Here is a 22,955-nt window from a genome sequence, read left to right on the forward strand (position 1 = left end):
TAGTGTTAGTTGTAGTTTCTCTTCTTCAATTTCAATGAGCAATAGAAGGAGAGAGAGAGAGTTGGAAAAGGGGAAGAATAGAAACTTAAAAATTTTCATTTTATATAATTAAGATAAAAATTTTCTAAAACATATTCTTATTAATTAAAGAAGAAAGTATCACCATTGAGTGAAAATGTAATGAGAGTAGGTTATAATTAAGAGATATAGAAGAGAAATATATTAAATTTTATAAAATAATATTTATAATTAAAAATAAATTTAATTTGTAAAAAAATTATTTATGACTCTATTCATTGAACTCTAATGAGATATTTATTAAATTCGAAGCTTTGATAGATAGATCATATAAATATTTAATCACGTGAGCTCTAGTCTTTTATATTCTCTTATAAAAATATATTTAATATATTAAAATTAATGATCCTAATCTTAAAAAAAAAATAAGATTGTGTAACGTTTTTATAACATGGATCTTATTTTTTCTTATTCTCTTTAAAAATATATATATAAATATATATTTGATATATAAAAATAATGACTCCTAATAAAAATTGAGACCTTAGGTGATTATGACCTCTGCCTAAAGTCAATCATGTTCAAGATCCTATCAAAAAGTTTTTTATTTTCATTTTAAAATTTAAATTTTAAATATTTTTTTCAATCCATCCGAATCCAGCCACGTGGGATATTAGCGAAAACTATATACCTGGCTGAATAAATTGCTAAAAGAAATTTAAAAGTGGTATTCTAATAAAGCAGAAGATGTGCAATCGCCTATCTCGTGTTAACCATTTACAAAAAAGCGTCTCGTTTAGTCGTTTTTATTAGTTTTAAAAGTAAGTTCCTTGTGGGTGCCATCTACCTGAATACAATTTACATGATCATATTAAGAATGGTGAATGAGACGAGACAGGTGATTCACCGCTCGGACCTGAGACGGAGGCGATCGACTGATCGGACGGTTGGGGAAAAAACTTGTTTCCGAGCTGGATCTTGCTGGAAGATTTGATGGATTTCGTCGTGTGTTGGAAACATATTTCACTAAATTATTTGGAAGCCCATGAAAGGGTCGCCTTCCTGGCTCTCCCTCTCCTTTGCCAATGCTTCTTCAATGGCAGAGAGGCGATTGCCCTTGCTGGATTCCGCAAAAGAGACGCCTCGTTTCTTCGCCCCTTTGCCTATTTCTAGATTTTGACAGGGGCAGTTTTGTAGGGCACTGCCGCGTTCATGAGGAGAGGGGATCGGAGGAGGCAGAGAGGCGGAAGAACAGAAGGCGGAGCGGCGGCGGAGTTTCCTGATGCCACGGAGAGGTCACCGCAGCAGCGATCGCGGCAGGACCAACGAGGATGAGCGATCGAGCGTACCGGGTGGAGAGCACAACGCGGCTCGCGCAATGGAGGATCGATTCCCTTTCCACTTTCTCTTATCGCAGGTCCGACCTCTTCAAGCTCGGCCTCTGGAACTGGTATCAAAATCTCCATTTTTTTCCTCATCTCTCCAGATAGTATCGAAATCCCCAATTAACCTATGATTCTCAATTGAAATCGATCTATGATTCAATTTGCTAAAAGTTTCTCCTTCATTGGATATCGAAGTGCAAATTTGTTAATGCAGGATATCTCTATCTTCATCTTGTTCCTAGTGAATTATGCTTGCATAGTTGCATTGCTATAGTTTTGTAAGTTTTATTCTTAGGTATGCATTGGGGTTTGATGATGGTTCTCGTAAAACCTAAGCCGCATGAATCATCATGGTTCTTCGTGTAGAGCTCGTCAATCCAACAATCCTGCAGAAGAAGGTTGGCCTTCTGGAGGAGTTAGGGTTGACAGCGCCGGATTCTCTTCGTCAATGGGGAACGAAGAGACGTCTCAAGATTACCCTAATCCTCTGGAGACCAACCCCTAATCCTTTGGAGACCAACCCATAATCCTTTGGAGACCAACCCATTATATAGTGCACATCTATTATTAGCCCATCGATGATAATAGATGTGGGACTATAAATCCATATATACTAAACATCTATTATCAGCAAATAGATGATAATAGATGTGGGACTATAGGTTCTACACATATGAGATCCACATCCAATTACCCGAAACCCACTAGACATAAGTTGGATCACTTTAAAGGGTTCGGATCGTATTCACGTGTACAACTTACAAATAAGCCCACCAAATAGGGATAATTATATCCAACATTTGAATCTCTAATGTTCCTTATAACGTGAATTGAATATCAAACTTCAAATTTGGTTTGCTAAACGTCTCTATCTTCATCTTGTTGTTCCTTGATTGCGCTTTAGTCGCCACCCCGTCTTATCCTCGTTTGTCCAACTTGTATCGAAATCCCAGGTTAACCTATGCGTCTTTCAACTGAACTCGATCTGAGACTCATTTTGGTAAATCTACAATCGGTTATAAGTACAAATTTTATGCTTGCATTATTATAGTTTATACTCAGGTCTGCACTAGAGTATGATCCTCTACTGTTTCTTATAATTCTGTTTTTGTTTATGGAATTATATTTAACCAATAAACTTTATCTGTACATGCAGTAAATTATGCTTCTTTCTAGTTTGGATTTTTTTTTTTTCATTTTCCCTGTAATTTTACAAAATCTAACCAACCAAGCCCATGCTTGGATTACGAAAAACAGGTATCTCGCAGTCGAGAAGAGCAAGCAACTCTATGTCAAACTGTACCCTGAGGATTCTAGCTTCACAAGAGAAAATCCACCTATTGCCTCCTTCAACATCAAGATTGTGTTTCCATCTGTTCCAAATCGCCAAACCTTTATCCATCCAGGTCTGAGTTTGTCAAATTGACGATTCATTTTGTTTCTTAGCAAAAGATAAGAGTTTCCACTTAGATCATCACAAGTTTGGAAACAGAGCTGAGCTTTCCAACAAGGCGATTCATTTTGTTTCTTAGCAAAAGATAGAGTTTCTACTTAGATAATCACAAGTTTGAGATGGACGCTAACACATATAACATTTATGTCCAGGAATTTCTGACAAACAGTTGAAGAACAATGACGACTTTGTGTGGGTTATTGATATGTTACAAACTGGCAGATTCATCATCGACGTTGAATTCCTTGATCTAAAGATTGTAGCTCCATCAGTAAGCAGATTCATCATCTAATGATAACTCTAATCTTTCTCTAACTACTACAATGTGACCTAAAGATATTGAGGCTTCAAGTAATTTTCTGAGTGTTTAAGAAGTTTGCAGAAGGATCACAAAATGGTGCTCTCTGAAACATTTATCATTTCCTGATTTTTCTTCTTGTGTTTCAGGGTGGTGATCCTACATCCATCTGGACTGGCCATCAGGCTGACAAGCACAGAGGGGCCGCGACCACCCTCGACTCGTTTAGGAGGATGCTAATTCATGGTGTCCACACAGACATCAGGATCAATGTCACTGATAATCTCGCTGACGGCAGCATTGGTGCACACAGAGCTGTCCTGGCTACAAGATCTCCTGTTTTTCGCAGCATGTTTGCTCACGACCTCAAAGAGAAAGGACTTTCCACCATCGACATCTTTGACATGCCGTTCGCCGCTTGCCAGGCCTTCGTCAACTACATTTATGGCAATTTCCAGTCCGATGAATTCCTTGTCAATCGCATAGCGCTCCTACGAGCCGCCGACAAGTACGACGTATCTGACCTGAAGGAGTTGTGCGAAGAAAGCCTCGCGGATGACATTGATGCCAGCAACGTGCTCGAGAGGCTCCAAGTTGCCCACCTCCACCACTTGCCTAGGCTGAAGAGCAGCTGCTTGAGATATCTTGTGAACTTTGGAAAGATCTATGAGATTACTGAAGACATCAATGTCTTTATGCAGAATGCTGATAGAGAACTGATAGCTGAAGTGTTTAAGGAGGTTCTTGCTGCGTGGAATGGCCTCTGAAGGCATATCTCATAGTGCTTATTCTTATAGAAGGGGTTGATTGTTTTTTCAAAATAAAAAAATAAATTATTGTACATGAATTTTTATATTGTAAAATGTATGATTTGATTAGGAGAATGTAAACGACTATGAGCCTGTAACACCATAAATATTCCGTGGTTTCAAGTTGCCATTCAGCATTCACATCTTGTTCAATATAGTAATAGAAGCCGATGTCAGATTTTATAATGGTTTTTTGGCCGTTGATGGGCGAATTATCACGAATATTTTTGGATTTATTCGGTGGCTGAACCAGAGGATGGCCGCTAAGGATTAACCACCTTGCTTATCTATGACACGGTGCAATAGCAAGGCTTTAGGTGGATATACAAAGTATCATAGTTTGAAATCCAGATAAAAAAAAGAGAGGGTGCTCAAAGAAGGGAGCTATAACTTATCTTCCTTCTCGCTATCTCTCGGACTATAGCATATTGATAGAATTTTTCAGGAGCAAGGGGGTGCTCAAGCACATCCCCGCTCCTCCCTAGATCCACCACTGGTTTGAAATCCAATTGGGACGAGGGCAAATTTTACAATGGATTTTGAGCATCTTGAGTGTTTAGAGTGCGTTTGGTTCAAGGTTATTAACCACCTTGCTTATCTATTCAAAATTATCAACAAGGTAATGAGTGATTCTAAATGCCTAACATGTTAGCAATCTGGGGTTGTGACCTGGAATGCGAATCCTTCATAGGTTTTAATGGGAATCAAGTTGTAGTTGGTCGTTGAGCACGAGCAACGATTGATCGTCGAGGGTGAACATTGGTTTGTTGTCAAGCGAGTAGGGAGGGCGGTGTCGGCTCAGCGTCATCGTTGTTCCTTCGTGCGGAAGGCTCACCGAATGTGGCAGGCGACTCACCGACCATCAAGCATTAGTAGTGGTACGGTCGATTGTCGAGCGAGAATGATGCCAACTGAGGTAACGACAGCGGCAATGAGCACATGTGGCAAAAGGTGAAATTGCTCGCCCCCAGAGCCCCCGTCGCACCCGACCCCAAGTCATCACGAAGAAGGTAAATCACGACAGCTGAGAGGGCAAGTGGTGGTAGGATGAATTGCACAAGGTCTGGGAATTTACGCCTTGACAGTCTTGCGGTTCGACCCCGCGACCTAATGTGGTAAACATACCATCACTTATCATATCGGATGACCCATGGAGTCTAATGGCAATGAGCACACGATTGTGTGCATGAGGACAAAACTGCTATTTTTTTAACTTGATTTTTGTAATTAAAATTTTAGTTAATTAATTCTTACTATAGTTGAGATAAATTAAATAGGCGTGACCCTTAATAAAATTATCTCATTTTTTTTTTAAATAATAATAAAACTAAAAATATTATTTGAATTTGGTTATTTATATATTATACCCACTACTACTCTACTAATAATAATAATAGCAATTTATGATAATTTTAATCAAACACACTTTTAGTATTTATTTGAATTTTTTATAGGATTGATGACATATTATTCAATTTTTTACCAAAAGAACGGTCATGTTTTTTTATTTTATCCAAAAGAGCATCCTAATTTTAAAACTACCAAAAAATATATATATAAAATAATCAAACACACTTTTAGTATTTATTTGAATTTTTTATAGGATTGATGACATATTATTCAATTTTTTACCAAAAGAACGGTCACGTTTTTTTATTTTATCCAAAAGAGCATGCTAATTTTAAAACTACCAAAAAATATATATATAAAATAGTATTATTTCCTTCCTACCCCTCCTGCCAACCTCCTAAATCCCCTCTCTCTCGTCGTTTTCCAATGCATTCCCTCTCTCCAGGATTAAGAAGGGTCTGATATGTTACCATATCAGGCTCATCGTTGGTGTGTCTGATATTTTCTCATATCAAGCCTACTCTGGACCTGATATGGTCGAATATCAAGCTCAGCATGGGTCTAATATTATCTATATCAGACCCACACTAGGCTTAATATTTTCGCATATCATGCATGTCGAGTCTAATATGAAAAATATTAGGCCCACGTTAAGTTTGATATGATCCAATATCAAGTCTAGCATAGGTCTGATATTTTTTCATATCAAGCTCATGCATTGAAAAATAACGTGAGATTTAGGAGGTTGACGAGAGGGTAAAAAAAGAATAACATTGTTTTTGGTAGTTTTAAAATTAGAGTGTTTTATTTTGATAAATAAAAAAAATATGATGGCTCCTTTGGATAAAAAGCCATATATTATTTAGGTTAAGTAGTGATTTTTTTTTTTTTTAAATAACACTAAGTCCTCGTCGATGAATGTTGTGCTATCTTCCTTCACATGTATATACTTTTTTTTAACTTCCTTTAACCTAAATGCTATATCATAGTTCCTAAATATTAAATACCGAACCCTACATGGCAACATCCCCTAAATCCTCTTTTCAATGCTAACGGATCTATAGTCATAGAAAACTTATGCCAGTCGACTAGTGATTAAATTGAACAATGATGGATTTAAGTTTGGGATCGTAGGGTGTGGAACGAGAGCGGGAAATCGGAATGCACCAGTTTACTCATTTGTGAGGGATTAAATACGAAAGACCCACTACCAATTTTCTAAATCAAACACTAATTTTTCATTTCTTTCCCATTACTCACTCCCATTCCATCCAACCAAGCACCCGTCTATGTTAACCTGGGCATTCTGTCGAACGCCTTGATGGCGACCTAATTGGAGGAGATCAGGTCGCATGAGAAGGTTGGCATCGTCAGCCGCTCGCAGCGCCGGCGCATGCCAAGCTCCTCGCCGTCCTCTCTGCGTGGTCACTCCTCCCCTCGAACCTCCGCGGAGTCTGAACAAGGCTCTCGTTCATCTGATCCGGAGCGGCCGCCTCTGCGAGGCCCGGCGGCTCTTCGACTCCCTCCCTGGCCACCACAACGTTGTCACCTGGAATTCCATGATCGGCGGCTACGTTCGTCACCGTGAACTCTCTGAGGCCCGGAGGCTGTTCGATGAAATGCCCGCTAGGGATGTCGTCTCCTGGAACTCCATCCTTGCTGGCTACGCGCTGTCCAGTGATTTGGGAGAGCTCGAGGAGGCTCGCTGCATCTTCGACCGGATTCCGGCCAGGGACATCGTCTCGTGGAATACTATGATCACTGGCTACGCTCGGAACGGCAGAATGGGAGAAGCCATGCATCTGTTTGGAAGAATGCCCGACGCCAATGTCGTCACATGGAACTCGGTGATCAACGGATTTCTTGGTGTTGGTGATGTCAAAAGGGCAGTGGAGCTGTTCGACAGAATGCCCGTTCGAAATTCCGCTTCCTTGAATTCGTTAGTTTCGGGCTTCATTCGGAATAACAGATTGGAAGAAGCAGAAGAATGGCTGCTTGGAAATCGAAGAAAAGTAGCCGAGATTGATGGCTTGATCGACTCGTACAACACTTTGATAGCTGGTTATGCACAACGGGGAAGGGTCAATGAAGCAAGGAGATTGTTTGATTCAATTCCTTGTTCAAAAGTTGTTGGAGATACAACAATGTCACACGAAGGAGTGAGATTTGAGAGGAATATTGTATCATGGAATTCTATGATCATGGGCTATGTGAAGACCAATGATCTTCCAGCTGCCCGGATACTGTTCAATGAAATGCCCGAGAGAGACTTGATATCATGGAACACTATGATTGCTGCCTATGTTCGTCACTCATCCATGGAAAAAGCCAAAGCTCTGTTCGAAGAAATGTTCAATCCTGATGCATGGACATGGAACTCAATGATATGTGGATTCACGCAGACAGGCCAGGTCGAGCGTGCAAGGGAATTTTTTGATAAAATGCCACAGAAGAGCATCGTCTCCTGGAACACGATGATAGCCGGATATGAGCAGAATGGAGACTATCATGCAGCATTCTGGTTGTTTGCTAGTATGTGTGCTGCTGGTGAGAGGCCTGACCGACATACACTTTCATCAGTGCTCAGTGCTTCTGCTGGCCTTGCCATGCTTCTCCTTGGACTCCAGGTGCATCAGCTGATTACAAAGACAATACGTCCAGACATTCCGATTAACAATGCCCTTGTTACGATGTATTCCCGGTGCGGTAATCTGATGCACGCCAAAACCATCTTCGATGGCATGGGGATGGAAAGGGATGTAATCAGTTGGAATGCTATGATTGCAGGATATGCGCAGCATGGACAGGCAAGAGAAGCTCTTGAGCATTTTGAAAGAATGAAACTGATGAGCATTAAGCCTACTCACATAACCTTCATTTCTGTCCTCAATGCTTGTGGCCATTCAGGACTAGTGAATGAAGGACGGAGACAATTTGACTCAATGGCCAGTGATTTCGGTATCATCCCTAGAGTTGAGCATTATGCTTCACTTGTCGATCTCATAGGTCGCTATGGCCAGCTTGAGGACGCGATGGAGGTAATACATAACATGACAGTGAAGCCTGATAAAGCTGTTTGGGGTGCATTGCTTGGTGCTTGTAGAGTTCACAATAATGTTGCATTGGCTCGAGTAGCTGCAGAGGCTTTGGCGGAGATTGAACCCGAGAGCTCTGCGCCATATGTGTTGTTGCACAACATGCATGCAGATGAAGGGAAGTGGAGCAATGCCACTGAGATAAGGAAACTGATGGATAAGAACATGGTGGTGAAACAGCCTGGTTACAGTTGGATTGAGTTGCACAACAAAGTTCATATATTTATTTCAGGGGACAGATCTCATCCATTCTCATATGAAATATTTTCCCTGCTAGAATGTTTCAGCAAAACGATAACCGACCTACAAGTTGATTGAATTATCCGAGTACATGTGGATCACTTTCTGTTCATTCTTTTCTTTTGACTAAGTTGATAGATTGCAAGTCAGGCCATCTTTCTGGTGCTTTGACAGTCCCGAACGCTGAACGACATCATGATCTGGAGGAAACACTGGTTGCATTGCAGTTGTTGCGAATTCCATAAGCTCTAATTTTATTAGAGAAACCAAATAAGAAGAAAATTTGTGTGCATTGATAGATCAAGATTTGACAGAGATAGTGTACTGGTTAATTTTATCTCAAAGAATACAAAAGTAAGGGTGACAGTTCAGATCAGAAATTGTGTTCTTCCTTGAATGCTCCTTCCCTAACTATTTTGTGCTTTCAGATATGCAGCTTCTCTTCATTCACTCAGCTCAATAAGTTGACAAAATAATGATTTCTCCATATTTTTAGTAATTAAACATTAACAATTATACAATAGCTTTAAAAATCAGTTTCTACCGGTTGAAAATATAATTAATTGAACCTTATTTTTTTTTAAAAAATAACTTTGTAAATCAAGATTAAAATTGTCTTAAAAGTAAGATATTGTTCAATGCAAAATTATATTTAAAAGTAATTTCAAATATACTCGTAGAAAAGAAAAGTAGAGAATAGACTAAAACTAATTAGTACATTAGACATTTAAAATTGGAAATTAGCGAACGAGTAATGAAATATAAAATTAAAAAAATAAGTTAGTGTTTAATTATGAAATTCTTAATAAATTCCTACTGCATCATAACTTGATCCGCGGCCGCAGGTGCGAATCACGTGTCGCAAATGGGCCTTCCTCTATAAATGCAGCGGCTTCCCCTCGCCTTTCGGTAACCGAAAACAACCATATCATCGAAGAAACCCTAGCGAGGTAAGCTGGATCCCTTTCCCTTTTGTTCGTTCATTGCGCGATGGCTGTTCCGCTTTGCTGTTTGTTTGTGTGCAATCATTTATTCCCTTTTCCACATCGTCTTGGATCTCTGCGTTTTGATGATCAACCGAGTTTGTTGGTTTTGACTGCGAGTGATCGATCCATTTCCGATCGATGTATTTTTTGTTCGTTGCTTGAGATTTCAGTTTGATTTCGTATTTTGCAGATGGGTATCCATAATCTAATAAGTTGTGAATGTTTTCATGGTTGATCGCCGTTCAGAATATTGTTTGCTTGTTCATGGCTTCCAAGAGGATACTGAAGGAGTTGAAGGACTTAGAGAAGGATCCGCCCGTGTCCTGCAGTGCAGGTAAATTCTACTTTTTTAAACTCTATACAGTTTATGGTTTTATGATTAGTTTACATTATGTTCTTATTGCTTGGCTGCATTTTTTTTATTTGCTCTTGATTTTTCGTATTAGAGAAATTTCATAAATCGATGTATTTGTTTGAACATTACACAAATAAGGATTTTCTGTCTCAGAAGTTAATGATATTGAGAATTATATTATTCACGATTCGTATCATATGATACATTGCGGTTCACATGTAGAACTTTGATTACATTCACACAAGTGTTAATCGTTTGGATTTGAGTACCCTTCCTTTTGATGGATAACGTCAAGATACATGTCCGTTAGGTTTTTGGCAGTGTTTTACATTGGTTTTTAGGACTAACACCAGTCTCCACGTTTTTCATTCAGACATGGGCCTTTTTCATTCACAATCAGTTTTTGGTAAACATTGGATTAGTGTCTATGCAATTTAAATATGTGGACTTGATATGTTGTGGCATTGGTATCCATTCTAGTGATATAAGATAATGGATTTTATTTGTTTCATTAGTATTGTGCTCATGTTCTGTATTTAGCATTATATTCATTTCAGCAGAATAACCTATTAGCTTATGTACATGTTATCCTTCTAACCTTTCACTGGTCACGTTAAATAAAAATGTTTCCATTGCATTTGCTCCCTTTCATACAATTAGGTCACTATCCTGATTGTTTATGAGGTCCAGATGGACCACTACATGTTGTATACCTATTAGTTTATGTACATGTTACCCTTCTAACCTTTCACTGGTCACGTTAAATAAAAATGTTTCCATTGCATTTGCTTCCTTTTGTACAATTAGGTCAATCCTGATTGTTTATGAGATCTAGATGGACCACTACCTGTTATATACATCACCTTGATTTTGTTCTGGAATAGTTGTTTGTTTGTTTTGTTTGACTTCATAAGTTGTTTATTGTATCTATGTTAAAGCCAAACGGATAACGGTAACTAGCGTTAAAATTGTCCACACTACATACTGAAATAAAATTCATGCACATGCACAAGTGTATCAATTCATGCATGTTCATTTCATCCCTTTGTTGTTGCTCATTGACATTTATAGGACCTGTTGGCGATGACATGTTCCACTGGCAAGCAACGATTATGGGACCTGTTGATAGCCCCTTCGCAGGTGGTGTGTTTTTAGTGAATATTCACTTTCCACCTGACTACCCATTCAAGCCACCTAAGGTAACAAACAACTGTCTTTAGAGAATTTCCTAATTTGGCATGATCAAAGCTCGTGTTCAGTTCAATTTCTTATGAATCTAATTTCTTGTTATATACAATCTTTCGTGAATACAAGTTTTCTTAGTATCTCACATACATGATCAATATAATAACCCATAATAGATTCAATTGTCAGTATTAGATGTTTGCTGCTTTGGTGTTTGGTAGGTTATAATTGTACAAAAGTACACCTTGTTGTGCTTTGCAGGATATGTACATTTATGTGTCATGGTTTTTATAATCAAGGAATGGGTTCTTATCGATCTGCACTATTCGCCAATTTATGGTTGCTACCATGTTGAATCTTATTTCTATAAATTGCAGTTTTAATTAATTGTTCTACTCTTTCAAGTTAAAAGTTGTTGGTTCTTGCCTTGTCATTTTGTAGTCGTGCTAACAAGCTTATTCTAAACTTTATTTGTTATATTTGAGTCCCATTACCATCTCATTTTTCTGATGCTTCTATTAGATGCCTATGTTTCTGCTGCTTGATCTGTCTTTAAGGTTGATCTCTTGTACCTGCCCGATATATGAATATATTGGTGGGCTCTTGCTCGCTATTTTTTTTTCTTCTTTGAAAAAAAAACTAGTCTCATTATCAGATCGAGAGCTACAACAATCATAGATACATCTGTGGTGTGTTTATCCTTTTGAAAAAACTTATTCCATCCTAACTAGGCATATGGTTCTTTTTTGAATGATATCTCAAAAGCAAATTGATCTTGTAGGTCTCTTTTCGCACCAAAGTTTATCATCCAAATATTAACAGCAATGGTAGCATCTGCCTTGACATCCTCAAGGATCAGTGGAGCCCTGCTTTGACATTATCTAAGGTAACATCATATGTTATTTTGCAGTTTTTTTATTTCATCCTTTAATCCTGGAGCCAAATTTTGGAATAAATTTGTGCATCTTTAACTGTCTCTTTGGAGACATCCAGTAAAATTGGAACAATACAATTAGTGTTCAGTTAGTACATCTGAAGGTGGATTAGGTAGAATGTACTCACACAGAGATCTTACAAGTCAATTGGTCATCCAAATTCAAAATGCAGGTGTTACTGTCGATATGCTCACTTCTAACAGACCCCAACCCCGATGATCCTCTTGTTCCTGAGATTGCCCACATTTACAAGACTGATAGAGCCAAGTATGAATTGACCGCAAGATCATGGACCCAGAAATATGCCATGGGTTAGTGGCAGTGATGCTTTTCCATCTTAGTAAATAATAATCTCAATAACCTTGTCTCCTGGCTAAAGACTATACTCATATTCCCACTCTCCAAGGATCCTTGATGTCACTTGTTATTTCCATATGTACTTGTGTTGGTAAGTTCGGTTAATTGCATATAATAACTTTGCATCTTAAAGCAAATTTATGCCTTACATTTTTTTTTTTAAAATCTAATCTTATCCTTCAATCCTTGTCTCTCGTGAAAGATTCAAGAAGGGTTACAACACAAGTAGGCTTCTCCATAACTACTCATGACTTGTCTATTTGCTTAAGAGGACTACTAAGTAACTGTGGTGCGTGTTGTGCACTTCATCCCAGCATATTCAAGAGCTGCGGGCTGTGACCTTTTGATTGTGTACCCTTTTCGATTTATTTATTAACGATCCAAAAAAGTTCATTGTGAATGAACAAGGTGGAGTAGAAGAAAAGGTGAAGGGAGAATGGAAAGATGGTTGAGTGTCTTAACTTGTGAGCTCGTCTTGTAAGTCAGCATGTTGATGGACCTCGAATTGATTGCTACAGTAGTGTAACAATACCCGAAAACCTGTCATACCTTATCATTTGTGCAACAATGATGTTTGGTCGCAATCAAGTTTAAAGAAACCCTTGTTGTCCTGCTCGCTCCTAAATCAAAGCTGCGACACAATGTTGGATGTCGCTAGCACGAGTCCCCAATTCAATAGGATCGTGTGTCACCGTATGCTATGCCGAAAGGGCACATACCACCGTCACAACTTGAGACATCAGACTCAATGCCGTGTTAATTAATTGTACTTTAGTCTTGTTATTATTGTTGTTGTTGCTTAGTGATGGATGTCTCAAAGCAGTAAGTTTGTCCACGGTTACAACCCCATCAGAATGTCTTCATTGGATATCCAAAGACAGCATGCAAGAGTTCCAAACTTTTTTCTTAACTGTAAACAAGATTTCACAGCTCGATCCATGATAGTCACCTCAAGAAACAATTGGCAGAGAAATCTCATCATATAATCTGTATTTTAAAAGGAAACAAAAAGAAACTGAAATTCTGCATTCAAACAACATCCTTGTATTCTCAACCATTCTGCAAGTCCACATATGTCTAAATTATACTGAAGAGGACGATAGATTCCTACATTCTCAACCTTTCTTACAATAATTTTTCTTTGTTTGTTTCTACGTCGACAGACCAAAACCGGTGGAACACAGTAGAACGGTCCTTTCCCTAATTTATTGTTGTCTTCCTCTGTATTATCAAGTGAACGACCTAGCAGAAGAGTGGCCGTCTGCTCTTGCAGCTTATTTACGTTATTTTCTTTTATTTTAGTGTCAATATTTATATAGATCTTTTTGTCCTGTAAAGTGTACATAAAATGGAAAATATCTACATTTGAGAAGCATATTTTTTGATGCAAGCAAAAGGTTAGATGTTACTGAGCTTGGCTTAGTGGTTGGTTGGTCCCTTTTAACAAGGTGAGCTGGTGAGATTTCATATCATGTAGATAACTTTTAGAACTTGATTTTTTTTTTCCAATTCAATCGAGTATGTTTGATCTGCTCGATCAGAAAAAAAATTCACTCAATCACCAGAGATGTCGCCATAATGAGGAGACATTTCAGACGAGCACCAAGGCAATCAAACCCATCAAAAAAGCAAGTTATGGGTGTCTTAATCAACAAACAATGAATTTCAAAACCATGCCACTGGATATCAAAATTGTCTTTAAAAAACAAGCATCGGTCATCTTCAGAATTAAATGGCGTGAAGAGTTGAATATCTAAATTATAAAAAAAAATATTTAGAAAACAACAAACAAACAATTTAATGAATGATGGTGTTGGATCACAATCTATTACTATCTCGTCGTGCACTCTCCCCCCATGACATGATTCTAGATCAATCAGCATCTCATATTTTAAAGTGAATTTATTGGAGCAAATTAAATAAATAATAGAGATAGCTACGGCTGCTGCCGACAATATTTAGGATTTTTCTAAAATGTCTCTTTGAAATTTATTGGCCTTTTGAAAACGCCCTTCTAAATTTATAAAATGCTTTTAATGTTTTATTTTTTTGCCAAAAAGTCCTCTTCCCATTAAGAAATGAATAATTTAGGTGATATTTTAGAAAGATAAAATATCTATGTTAATGTCAGGAGATGTCTCATTGATTATCTAAGAAGTAATTGGTTCAGTTTCATATAAGTTTTATATTGATTACTAGGGTAAATCAAAAAATGCGCATAGCAGTCAGCTTAGAAGTCCATCATCCTTTGGTTGCTCATCCTATTTGGAGGAAATATTCCTACAAATATATCATAATTGAGGATCGAATTATGAATACTTGGGTGATAATTTAGATGTCCTATCGTAGCAGCATTCCCTTTGGTTATGCGTCCCATTTGTCCTTGGGGTTATGGTGCCGTGGTAGGACATTTAGGTTGTCACCCAAATACTCACGGTTCAATCTCCAGCTATGATGTATTTGTAGAATTTTTTTCTTCAAATGGGATGCGCAACCAAAAAATGCTAGACTCTTGGATTGTCTGTCACGCGCATTTTCCGTTTTATCCTAATGACATGTGGAAAAATTTTATGGAGCCGGATCGATCACCCCTTGGGCTCAGCGTTTTTTTTATATAATAAAATAAAAAAGCTTATATTCAAGTGCACTATATTAAATAAATAATATAACAAATTAAATGAGGGCCAGTTAAAAATTTATGCTTTATCTTCAACTCGAGCAATAACAGGAAAAAGAAAAAAAATCAGTGAGTGATATATATAATTAGTATAATTAATGGGGGGTAAAATGATTTTTTTTTGGCCATACAGTGTCATATTCGTGCAAATATATTCGCATAGAAATGCTCTATGCGTTTATCAAATATGGCGATACGATCTCACGGCAAATGTGAAAAGCAACAATGGAGACGATGCTATAATTAAACTCCTGCGACGATCTCTCTTCTGTCATGTTATTCTTCCGATCCTTCGATTCGCTCTACTTCGTGTTCCCGATCCCAAAGTGGTGCGTGCCGGTCTTCCTCTTGTTGTTGCGGCAAACCGAATTCTTCCGATCAAAAGTTTGGTTCCTGGTCGTCGGATAAGAAGTGAGGGATAGAAGAGTTCTTTTCTTCATTTGGTATCGGGTTTTGGGGCGGTTTTTGTGTTTTGGTTTTTGAGCATTGCCTTTTTGGTCCAGTTGAGGATCTTCGACTGTGGGTTATGGTGATCTACGGCTGGTTAAGGTTAAAGAATGGTCTTTAATTTGTTGGTTTTGGTAACTGATGGATGAATGCAGGTGCTGGGGATCTTGTTGGATACGAAGGCCGGTTTCCGTGCGACTGGATCTTGAGATGTTGGAGCAGTAGACGAGGTGACTTTTGCTTCGGCTGCGCGATCCATCTCTAGATTCGATGCGCATCTACTTTGTCGAGATGATGTGCTAAAGATGACTTCTTCTATTCTGTTTTTTGATGATTTTTATGTGATGGTTGCAGAGTAATGTACCTTTCTTCGCCTAATTTATTCCATTTTTAAAAATTTATTTCTTAATATTACACCATTTTTGGACCTTCGATAGATTGATTCTGAGTAGAAGCATAAAGTGCAGTTCAATACTTCTGAAGCTCGTACACTGAGAAGGTTGTTCATTGATGGCTCGCGAGAAAATTTTAGGTGGGTAGTTCAAGGAATTTTGGTGTGACCACATGGATGGACTTCTCAAAAGTGTACTTATCTTCCTTGCAGAATGTCCTGAGGGTTCCACTTGTTTTGATCAGAGCAAAGAAAGAATACCTGATGTAGGAAACTCTGAAAACGAGCTTGGGAGAAGAAAAATAGGATCTTCAAAGAAAAAAGCATCGCATGCCTCCACTAAACTTACTCATCCCCTCAAGAAGCGGAGTAAGAGGAAAGTTGAATTCAGGGTTCCTTCATTTTCTATTGAGGATGTGAGAGATGCTGAAGAGGAGCGAGCTGTCCAAGCATTCCGGCAAGAACTCATTGCCAAACATGTATTGCCTGATAAGTTTGATGACTACCATACATTGCTCAGGTTAGACCATCTGTTCCTAATTGTTTGATCACTTAGGTTAGACCATACATTTATTGCCTTGCTGTGGCTTGTTGTTTATGTGGGGGCTTTATATATTATATTATGAATTTGTGAACACATTAATCCAGAAGGAACTTTATCTAAGTTCTTCTTCTTCTTATTATTATTCTTTTGTAGATTCCTTAAATCCAGGAAATTTGATTTGACGAAAGCAAAACAGATGTGGGTAGAGATGCTTCGATGGAGAAAACAATTTGGAACAGACTCGATTCTGGAGGTAAGACATTCTTCACTTACATGCACCACCCCTAACAATTGTGACTATCAAAAGAGAGTATGTTTGCATAACCTTCTTCATTTTTTGAAAATGTCCAGGTATTTGTTTATGTCTTCTATAATATTTTTCTCATTTTCAAGTAATATAGCAAAACCAAATTAGCCCATATGGATATACCACTCAATATCCAAGTGACGAAGTTCAAATAGTCTGTATTCAAGGGAATGGCTTATTATTAACAATAATAGCCGGTTGCAATGTATTGCATGCAACGGATATCAGAAATGTTAAAACCAACTTTATTATGTAAACCTATTCACGATTTTTATATGAAAAAAAGGAATTGACTGGGCCAGTGAAAACTGTGCCTGAGATTTTTGTATTGTTGTCAACTTTAGAAGAATTCTTTTGATTGTACTGAAGTCTGTTCTTTTTAAACAGTGTTTGCATGTTAATCAAACTTATTTTTTTTAATCAATTGAAGGACTTTGATTTTGAAGAGCTGGAGGATGTCTTGCAGTATTATCCTCAGGGGTATCATGGGGTTGATAAGGAGGGAAGACCTGTCTATATTGAGAGGCTTGGAAGTGTTGAGCCTGACAAGCTTATGCACATAACTACAGTGGAGCGCTACTTGAAATATCATGTTCAAGAGTTTGAGAGAACCCTGAATGAGAAATTTCCTGCTTGTTCTATTTCTGCCAAAAGACATATCAGTTCAACAACGACAATATTAGATGTACAGGGAGTAGTATGTTTCTATCATTTCTTCCTATGAGCTTTCTTTGTATGCTCTGTTGAAAAATTTGTTTAAATATTTTCTTCATCCTCTTGTATTTAACAACTAACAATGCTTTTGGACAAAATGGAAGACCGTTATACAATTTTATGCTATATTAAACACCATTAATGGCCTCTCAGCTTCATTTTATCTAAATTGGAATGGGTAATTTATTTGACTTCTGAGTGTAATTTTGAACTACCCAATGCATTGTGGATTACAGGGACTGAAGAATTTCAGCAAAACAGCAAGGGATTTGTTGTTTAAGATGAACAAGATAGACACCGAGTACTACCCTGAGGTAGGTTTAATTTCTCTCTTCATCTTCTTTATGGAAGAAGGTTCTAACATGTTTAAGTTTGTACAGACGCTTCATCAAATGTTTGTGATAAATGCCGGGCATGGTTTTAAACTTCTGTGGGGCACTGTAAAAGGATTCCTTGATTCCAAAACAACTTCAAAGATACATGTAGGCTAAATTCTTCCAGTGAATTTGTTCATTGTGCCATATTTCTTCTGTTCTGCATGACATCTATGGTAATCTTCTCATATAGGTTCTTAGCACAAGGTACCAGAGTAAGCTTCTTGAAGCAGTTGATTCGAGGTTGGTAGGTTTTGAGTTTCTGGCTTTAGGTAACTATTGTATACCTATGATCATTAGTTGACTTACAAGGCTCAGGTAGAAGTGTTTGTTTTCTTACAGCCAATTGCCTGATTTTCTTGGTGGCACATGTACTTGCCACAATCAGGGAGGATGTCTCAGGTCTAATAAAGGACCCTGGAATGACCCAATTATAATGAAGGTAGGTACCGTATCTCCATCTTGTGATTTGCTACATCATGTAGCTTCTATTTACTGACAAATAGACTAATATGCTGATCAACTGAGAGATCTGTGGCCCATTTTCCTTTGTAGATTGTAAATTGCATTGGAACATCATGTACTTGGGAAATCAGGCACAGAGATGACAATGAACAAACTAATGCCTCGTATCCCAGGCGACATCCATCAAAGGCAACATACTGAATTTGTGACTTCTGTCAAAAAAAAAAAAAAAAATTTGAGTCCACTTTTCATTGTCACTAAACTTACTCCATGTCCTTTGAACAGCAGAAAAGTAAAAGAGTTAAGTCAGTTGCTGAATCAAGATCTGAGGTAGACTTTCTTGATTCTCCAGTCACATCAACTTCTGAATATACTCATTTAGCTCTGGTGCGTGAAGACTGAAGTTTGATACATCTGATTAATAAATGCTTACTAGAAGTAATACAATTTGCAACATGTGTTTTTATTTGGGTTGTATGCATTTTGGGAAATCCTCCAACAGACCATGATTATTTGAATAATATTCTAACAATCAATGCTCATACTAAGAAATACTGTAACTATCTCTTAGTTGAGGTAATAAAACAGTTTATTACATAGAAAAGAGAATAATTATCCTCATACATATAGTACCACAATAATAGCAATAAAGATAAATTCATCAGTTATATTCTCAACACTCCCTTCGAGTTAAATTGTTTATCAATGCCTACCTTAATATGCAAAATAGAAAAAAATCTGTGTCCTATAAAATCGAGGATCATGCCGAAATTGGAGATGTCACACTGGTGATCCCATTGAGTCTTGTTTTTTCATTATTTCCATATTAACTTAGACACATACTTCGGGAAAGTATATATATATACATAATATAGTTGTAGCTTAAGGTTTCTGCACAAGTATAGTAACTACTAAAAAGTCTTAGTGCAACTCCTTGTTTCATTGTCTTGACAGGTCAGAGCAGCAGATTCTACAAATGCATATGGCTGTTCTAACCATGTTGTGCCTGATGCTATACTTGTAGGAGCTGGTGGTAAAATACCAGTATCAAGTGTGAACTGGTCTGATGAAGAAAAGGACCATAGTCCTTTTCCTGCTAGAACATCACCTTCATTAGGTATTATAGATTGATCTAAATGCCTTCTTCTTATTAAACAAATAATTTGGTTCTTGGATTCTTTTTTTCCCCATAAAGTGAGAAAGATCATATAGCACTTAAATTTGTCATATAAATCTGCACCAGACCGAAATGAACATTATACTAATTTTTTCCTAAACCAAATCTTTGATACAAATGTGCCAAATTCTAACGACATAACAGTATCCATAAGCAACACTTGTACAACCATTCATCTTCTTTATCTTCTATCTTACTTCTTGGAGATCACAAAATTAAATAGTCCTTGAAGCAATAACAAGAAAATTACCAGTTTCATCAGAACATTAATGTGTGATTCATTCTTTCAGTATGCATAGATGTGCTCCTTCTCATACTAACTCTTTGATATTCCTTGTATGAATTGTATGAATTTGCAAGTCAAGCAACTTTACAAGTCTTGCATAGCCTCTTCTAAATATTGGGTGAAGTTTTTACCTTTATTTTGATGTTTCAGGCAACTTGTCCTTTGAAGGTTACAATACCACTGAGAATGAGTCAAGAGGAAGACTGCAATCTTATGGTAGAGGATTGATCACTTTGTTGGTAAATGTATTGTCCTTCCTTCTTACCCTTCGGTCTAGACCACACCATAGACTTCACACATCAGATAGACTGAGCTTGATAACTGATAAACATTCAAACTTGGGATCTGCCAAGGAAGATGATGTCGCTCCATGTATCAAACGTCTTGATAAGCTGGAGTCATTGTTTAATGAACTTAGCAGAAAACCTGCAGAAATTCCACAGGAGAAAGAGCATGCAATCCTGGATTCAATGAACAGGATAAAAAATATTGAGTTGGATCTTCACAAGACAAACAAGGTAATACAATGTGTGGATATATTAGTCATGTTCATTTGATGAAGTTGGTGTGGATATTTCTCTTTTTTCCACATCTTAGTTGCATTATTTTGATCTGAAGTTCTTCATTCAGGTATTGCAAACAACTGTGATGAAGCAACTGGAGATTGAAGCGTCTTTAGAAGCTCTAAATGACACAATTTTTATGGTATGTGGAGAAAACTTTTCATATTCCCTCATCCATTGCCACATTCATTTATATGCTGATGAGTGAGAAAGCACTAATCTTTTCAGTTGCTTGCTGCTCTTATTTCTTAATTTTTGAAACAAGATTTTCTTTTGAATTTATCTGCTGGTTTAATTTAGTAGCTTCAGCTGGAAAAGGAAACAGACAAAATAGCTAATCAGTTAACCAATGTAGTTTATTTCATTCCTTGTTCGAATTCTGATATACTCACTATGCATCTAAATAAATGTTTGATCCATATAATTTATAATGTATAGTGAGTGGTCTTCTAAGCAGGCTATGAATTGCTTAAGAGAGAGTAAGCAAGAACTTTTGTGATACGTTAGGCAAAATTAAATCACTACCGGCAAGAATAGGTTCTTCTAACCATTATAGACTCATATTTTGTTTGGTTTACCAATTACAATACGCAAGGAATATAATAACCAATCCTAGGGAATGGAATTATATAAAACATAAAATAGTGAATAAGTATCGACTAACTAGTCTCATGTTTTATTCATAAGGAATATTATAAAAATAAAATATTATAAAAAAGTAAGGAATAACTTTTATAATTATAAGATCTTCATACATAAAATATTTTGTTCAACTCATCTACCCTGTTCAATAAGTCCAACCAATCTGTTGGCTCGCCCTCCCCAATATGATCAAAACACCCAACTTGATTGCTCTCCTGACTTATTGATACATTTCAATTCGCCCATTTGACTAATTCTTTTGGTCCATTCAATTGACCCATAAAGCTTGGTCGGTCTAGCCGACCAGTCATCACTTCATATAACTAGCAAATTCAGTTTGCTAGGTCAGATGAATTTGCTTAATTTGACTAGCTCAACTAACTATTCCACTAGGATTGCCAACTTGCTTGGCACAACTAACTCATTCTATACGACCCAGTTGGCCATGCCAGCCTGATTGGATTGATTGGCCTTGTCTAGTTTATCCAGCCAAATTTGTTTGCCATGCCCGATTCTTCTTCGGTCCTACTAGTTCAGTCAACACACCTTCTCATTGGTCCACTTCTCCCCTTCATAATATATAGTTTTGAATGGTTGAACAAAGTAAGAACATGCATTATTTAAAAAATGAATATAAAAGACATTTTTACTGGAGTAAGGAATAGCTATTACTTACAAATTAGAAACCACAATTCTACAAAAATTAGTATTCCAAGTTCATCTTTACAACCGCACATAGAAACACTTATCCTACACATAAATACTTGTACTATGAACCAAACAAACCATCAATCTTCGTGGAATTTGATGCCACAATACTGTGCTTTTGATTGCTTAGTGTGCTAAGTGCTCTTATTCTGAAATCTAGTGCTCAAATACAGTAGTTCTATATAGGCTCCTGAAGTGAGAAGAGACTTGCCGCTCTTAATTTCTCAAACTCTTATCAAGGATTTCGAATAGAGTTCTTCAACGTGTTGATCTTCCAGTTCATGTACGTAGCCGATCAGACATCGAAACATAGAGTTCCTTTCTACGAATTGAATTATTTTATGCTATTTCTACCAATTTAAGGCCTAGTATTATTTATTCAAACGTGGCACTGCTTTACTTGTGTTCTGTTTTTCTTTTTGTGCAGAGGAGAAAATTTTGTTGATGCCTCAAGATAAAACAGAGATTATCATATTTCCTTCCCCAGCCCCTGATTTTTTTTTTAAAATGTTTCGGCTCGAGAATGAAAGTAGAAGAAAGGAGTTGAACGGGTTAATTAGGATGGCCACGCTGCATCTAGCAGATTGTTTGGAAAATGGAAAAAAAAAATACAAGAGTTAAGAAAGGGCCAAGTAGATAGATAAAAACATGAATTTTTAGGCTTTTTTGCTTCCTTTTATCTTAGTTTCCCATTTGTTCTAGTGTTGGTGTTTTTTTCCCCCTTTCCTGGATGCAATATATGTAAATAATTTTGTAATATGATACTGCTATTTGATGCTTAAATTCTGGCATCTAGTAGACTTCATGCTTCGGCATCCTCAGAGCAAGTGTGGTGGATTTTGTGAAGTTGAACGGTGCAATTCGCTTTTTCTTAATAAAAATTTGATTACAAAGAATCAAATAATAAGATCTCCACGACACACACTCTTTTGCCAGGTAAGTGCTCTGCCATGAGATATCTATTCTCAACTCACTCTGCTTTGCTATCCATCATGTTCATCAAGGCAACTGTGTGAACAAGGCATGTTAGCTTTGGGATATATGAACAAGAACTGTTTTATAAAAATGATTAGATGCATCTATTTAGCAAAAGAGATGGAATAAATATGAGTCATACCTCTCCTATCTTAATATTCCGATAATAAGATGGAATGCTCTATCCATGCATTACAACCTTTCATCCAACCTGCCAAT

General features: G+C 37.3%; 4 protein-coding genes across 14 annotated transcripts; all 4 read left to right on the top strand.

Moving 5' to 3' along the window:
- The first annotated feature begins 1,045 nt into the window (after window positions 1–1,045).
- LOC121997563 (BTB/POZ domain-containing protein At1g55760-like) lies at window positions 1,046–4,104 on the top strand. Of its 2 annotated transcripts, none has more exons than XM_042552033.1 (4): window positions 1,046–1,435; window positions 2,661–2,809; window positions 3,009–3,127; window positions 3,304–4,104. In XM_042552033.1, the coding sequence occupies exons 1-4, from the start codon at window positions 1,350–1,352 to the stop codon at window positions 3,919–3,921; spliced, it is 972 nt and encodes a 323-aa protein (XP_042407967.1). In that variant the 5' UTR covers window positions 1,046–1,349; the 3' UTR covers window positions 3,922–4,104. The 2 variants fall into 2 exon arrangements, with proteins under 2 accessions (XP_042407967.1, XP_042407966.1); XM_042552032.1 differs by having other exon boundaries at window positions 1,047–1,468.
- Window positions 4,105–6,430: 2,326 nt separating this feature from the next.
- Window positions 6,431–9,024, top strand: LOC121997564 (pentatricopeptide repeat-containing protein At1g62260, mitochondrial-like). Its single transcript, XM_042552034.1, has one exon. The coding sequence runs from the start codon at window positions 6,666–6,668 to the stop codon at window positions 8,724–8,726; it is 2,061 nt and encodes a 686-aa protein (XP_042407968.1). The 5' UTR covers window positions 6,431–6,665; the 3' UTR covers window positions 8,727–9,024.
- A 447-nt stretch (window positions 9,025–9,471) lies between these two features.
- LOC121997566 (ubiquitin-conjugating enzyme E2-17 kDa-like) lies at window positions 9,472–12,603 on the top strand. 2 transcript variants are annotated; one of them, XM_042552036.1, is made up of 5 exons: window positions 9,472–9,598; window positions 9,881–9,968; window positions 11,061–11,188; window positions 11,956–12,060; window positions 12,282–12,603. In XM_042552036.1, the coding sequence occupies exons 2-5, from the start codon at window positions 9,899–9,901 to the stop codon at window positions 12,423–12,425; spliced, it is 447 nt and encodes a 148-aa protein (XP_042407970.1). In that variant the 5' UTR covers window positions 9,472–9,598; window positions 9,881–9,898; the 3' UTR covers window positions 12,426–12,603. The 2 variants fall into 2 exon arrangements, with proteins under 2 accessions (XP_042407970.1, XP_042407969.1); XM_042552035.1 differs by having other exon boundaries at window positions 9,557–9,598; window positions 9,825–9,968.
- Window positions 12,604–15,332: 2,729 nt separating this feature from the next.
- On the top strand, window positions 15,333–22,584 carry LOC121997567 (phosphatidylinositol/phosphatidylcholine transfer protein SFH13-like). Of its 9 annotated transcripts, none has more exons than XM_042552038.1 (17): window positions 15,333–15,554; window positions 15,647–15,945; window positions 16,028–16,122; window positions 16,195–16,501; window positions 16,679–16,778; window positions 17,263–17,529; window positions 17,783–17,860; window positions 17,927–18,028; window positions 18,114–18,163; window positions 18,263–18,362; window positions 18,476–18,574; window positions 18,671–18,772; window positions 19,340–19,502; window positions 19,999–20,366; window positions 20,479–20,553; window positions 21,948–22,044; window positions 22,189–22,584. In XM_042552038.1, exons 3-16 carry the CDS (start codon window positions 16,101–16,103, stop codon window positions 22,011–22,013), a joined length of 1,899 nt encoding a protein of 632 aa, XP_042407972.1. In that variant the 5' UTR covers window positions 15,333–15,554; window positions 15,647–15,945; window positions 16,028–16,100; the 3' UTR covers window positions 22,014–22,044; window positions 22,189–22,584. The 9 variants fall into 9 exon arrangements, with proteins under 9 accessions (XP_042407972.1, XP_042407971.1, XP_042407976.1 ...); XM_042552037.1 differs by having other exon boundaries at window positions 15,746–15,945; XM_042552042.1 differs by having other exon boundaries at window positions 15,746–15,820.
- The last annotated feature ends 371 nt before the right edge of the window (window positions 22,585–22,955 follow it).

Source organism: Zingiber officinale, chromosome 6A, assembly GCF_018446385.1.
Source record: "Zingiber officinale cultivar Zhangliang chromosome 6A, Zo_v1.1, whole genome shotgun sequence".
NCBI classification, from domain to species: Eukaryota; Viridiplantae; Streptophyta; class Magnoliopsida; order Zingiberales; family Zingiberaceae; genus Zingiber; species Zingiber officinale.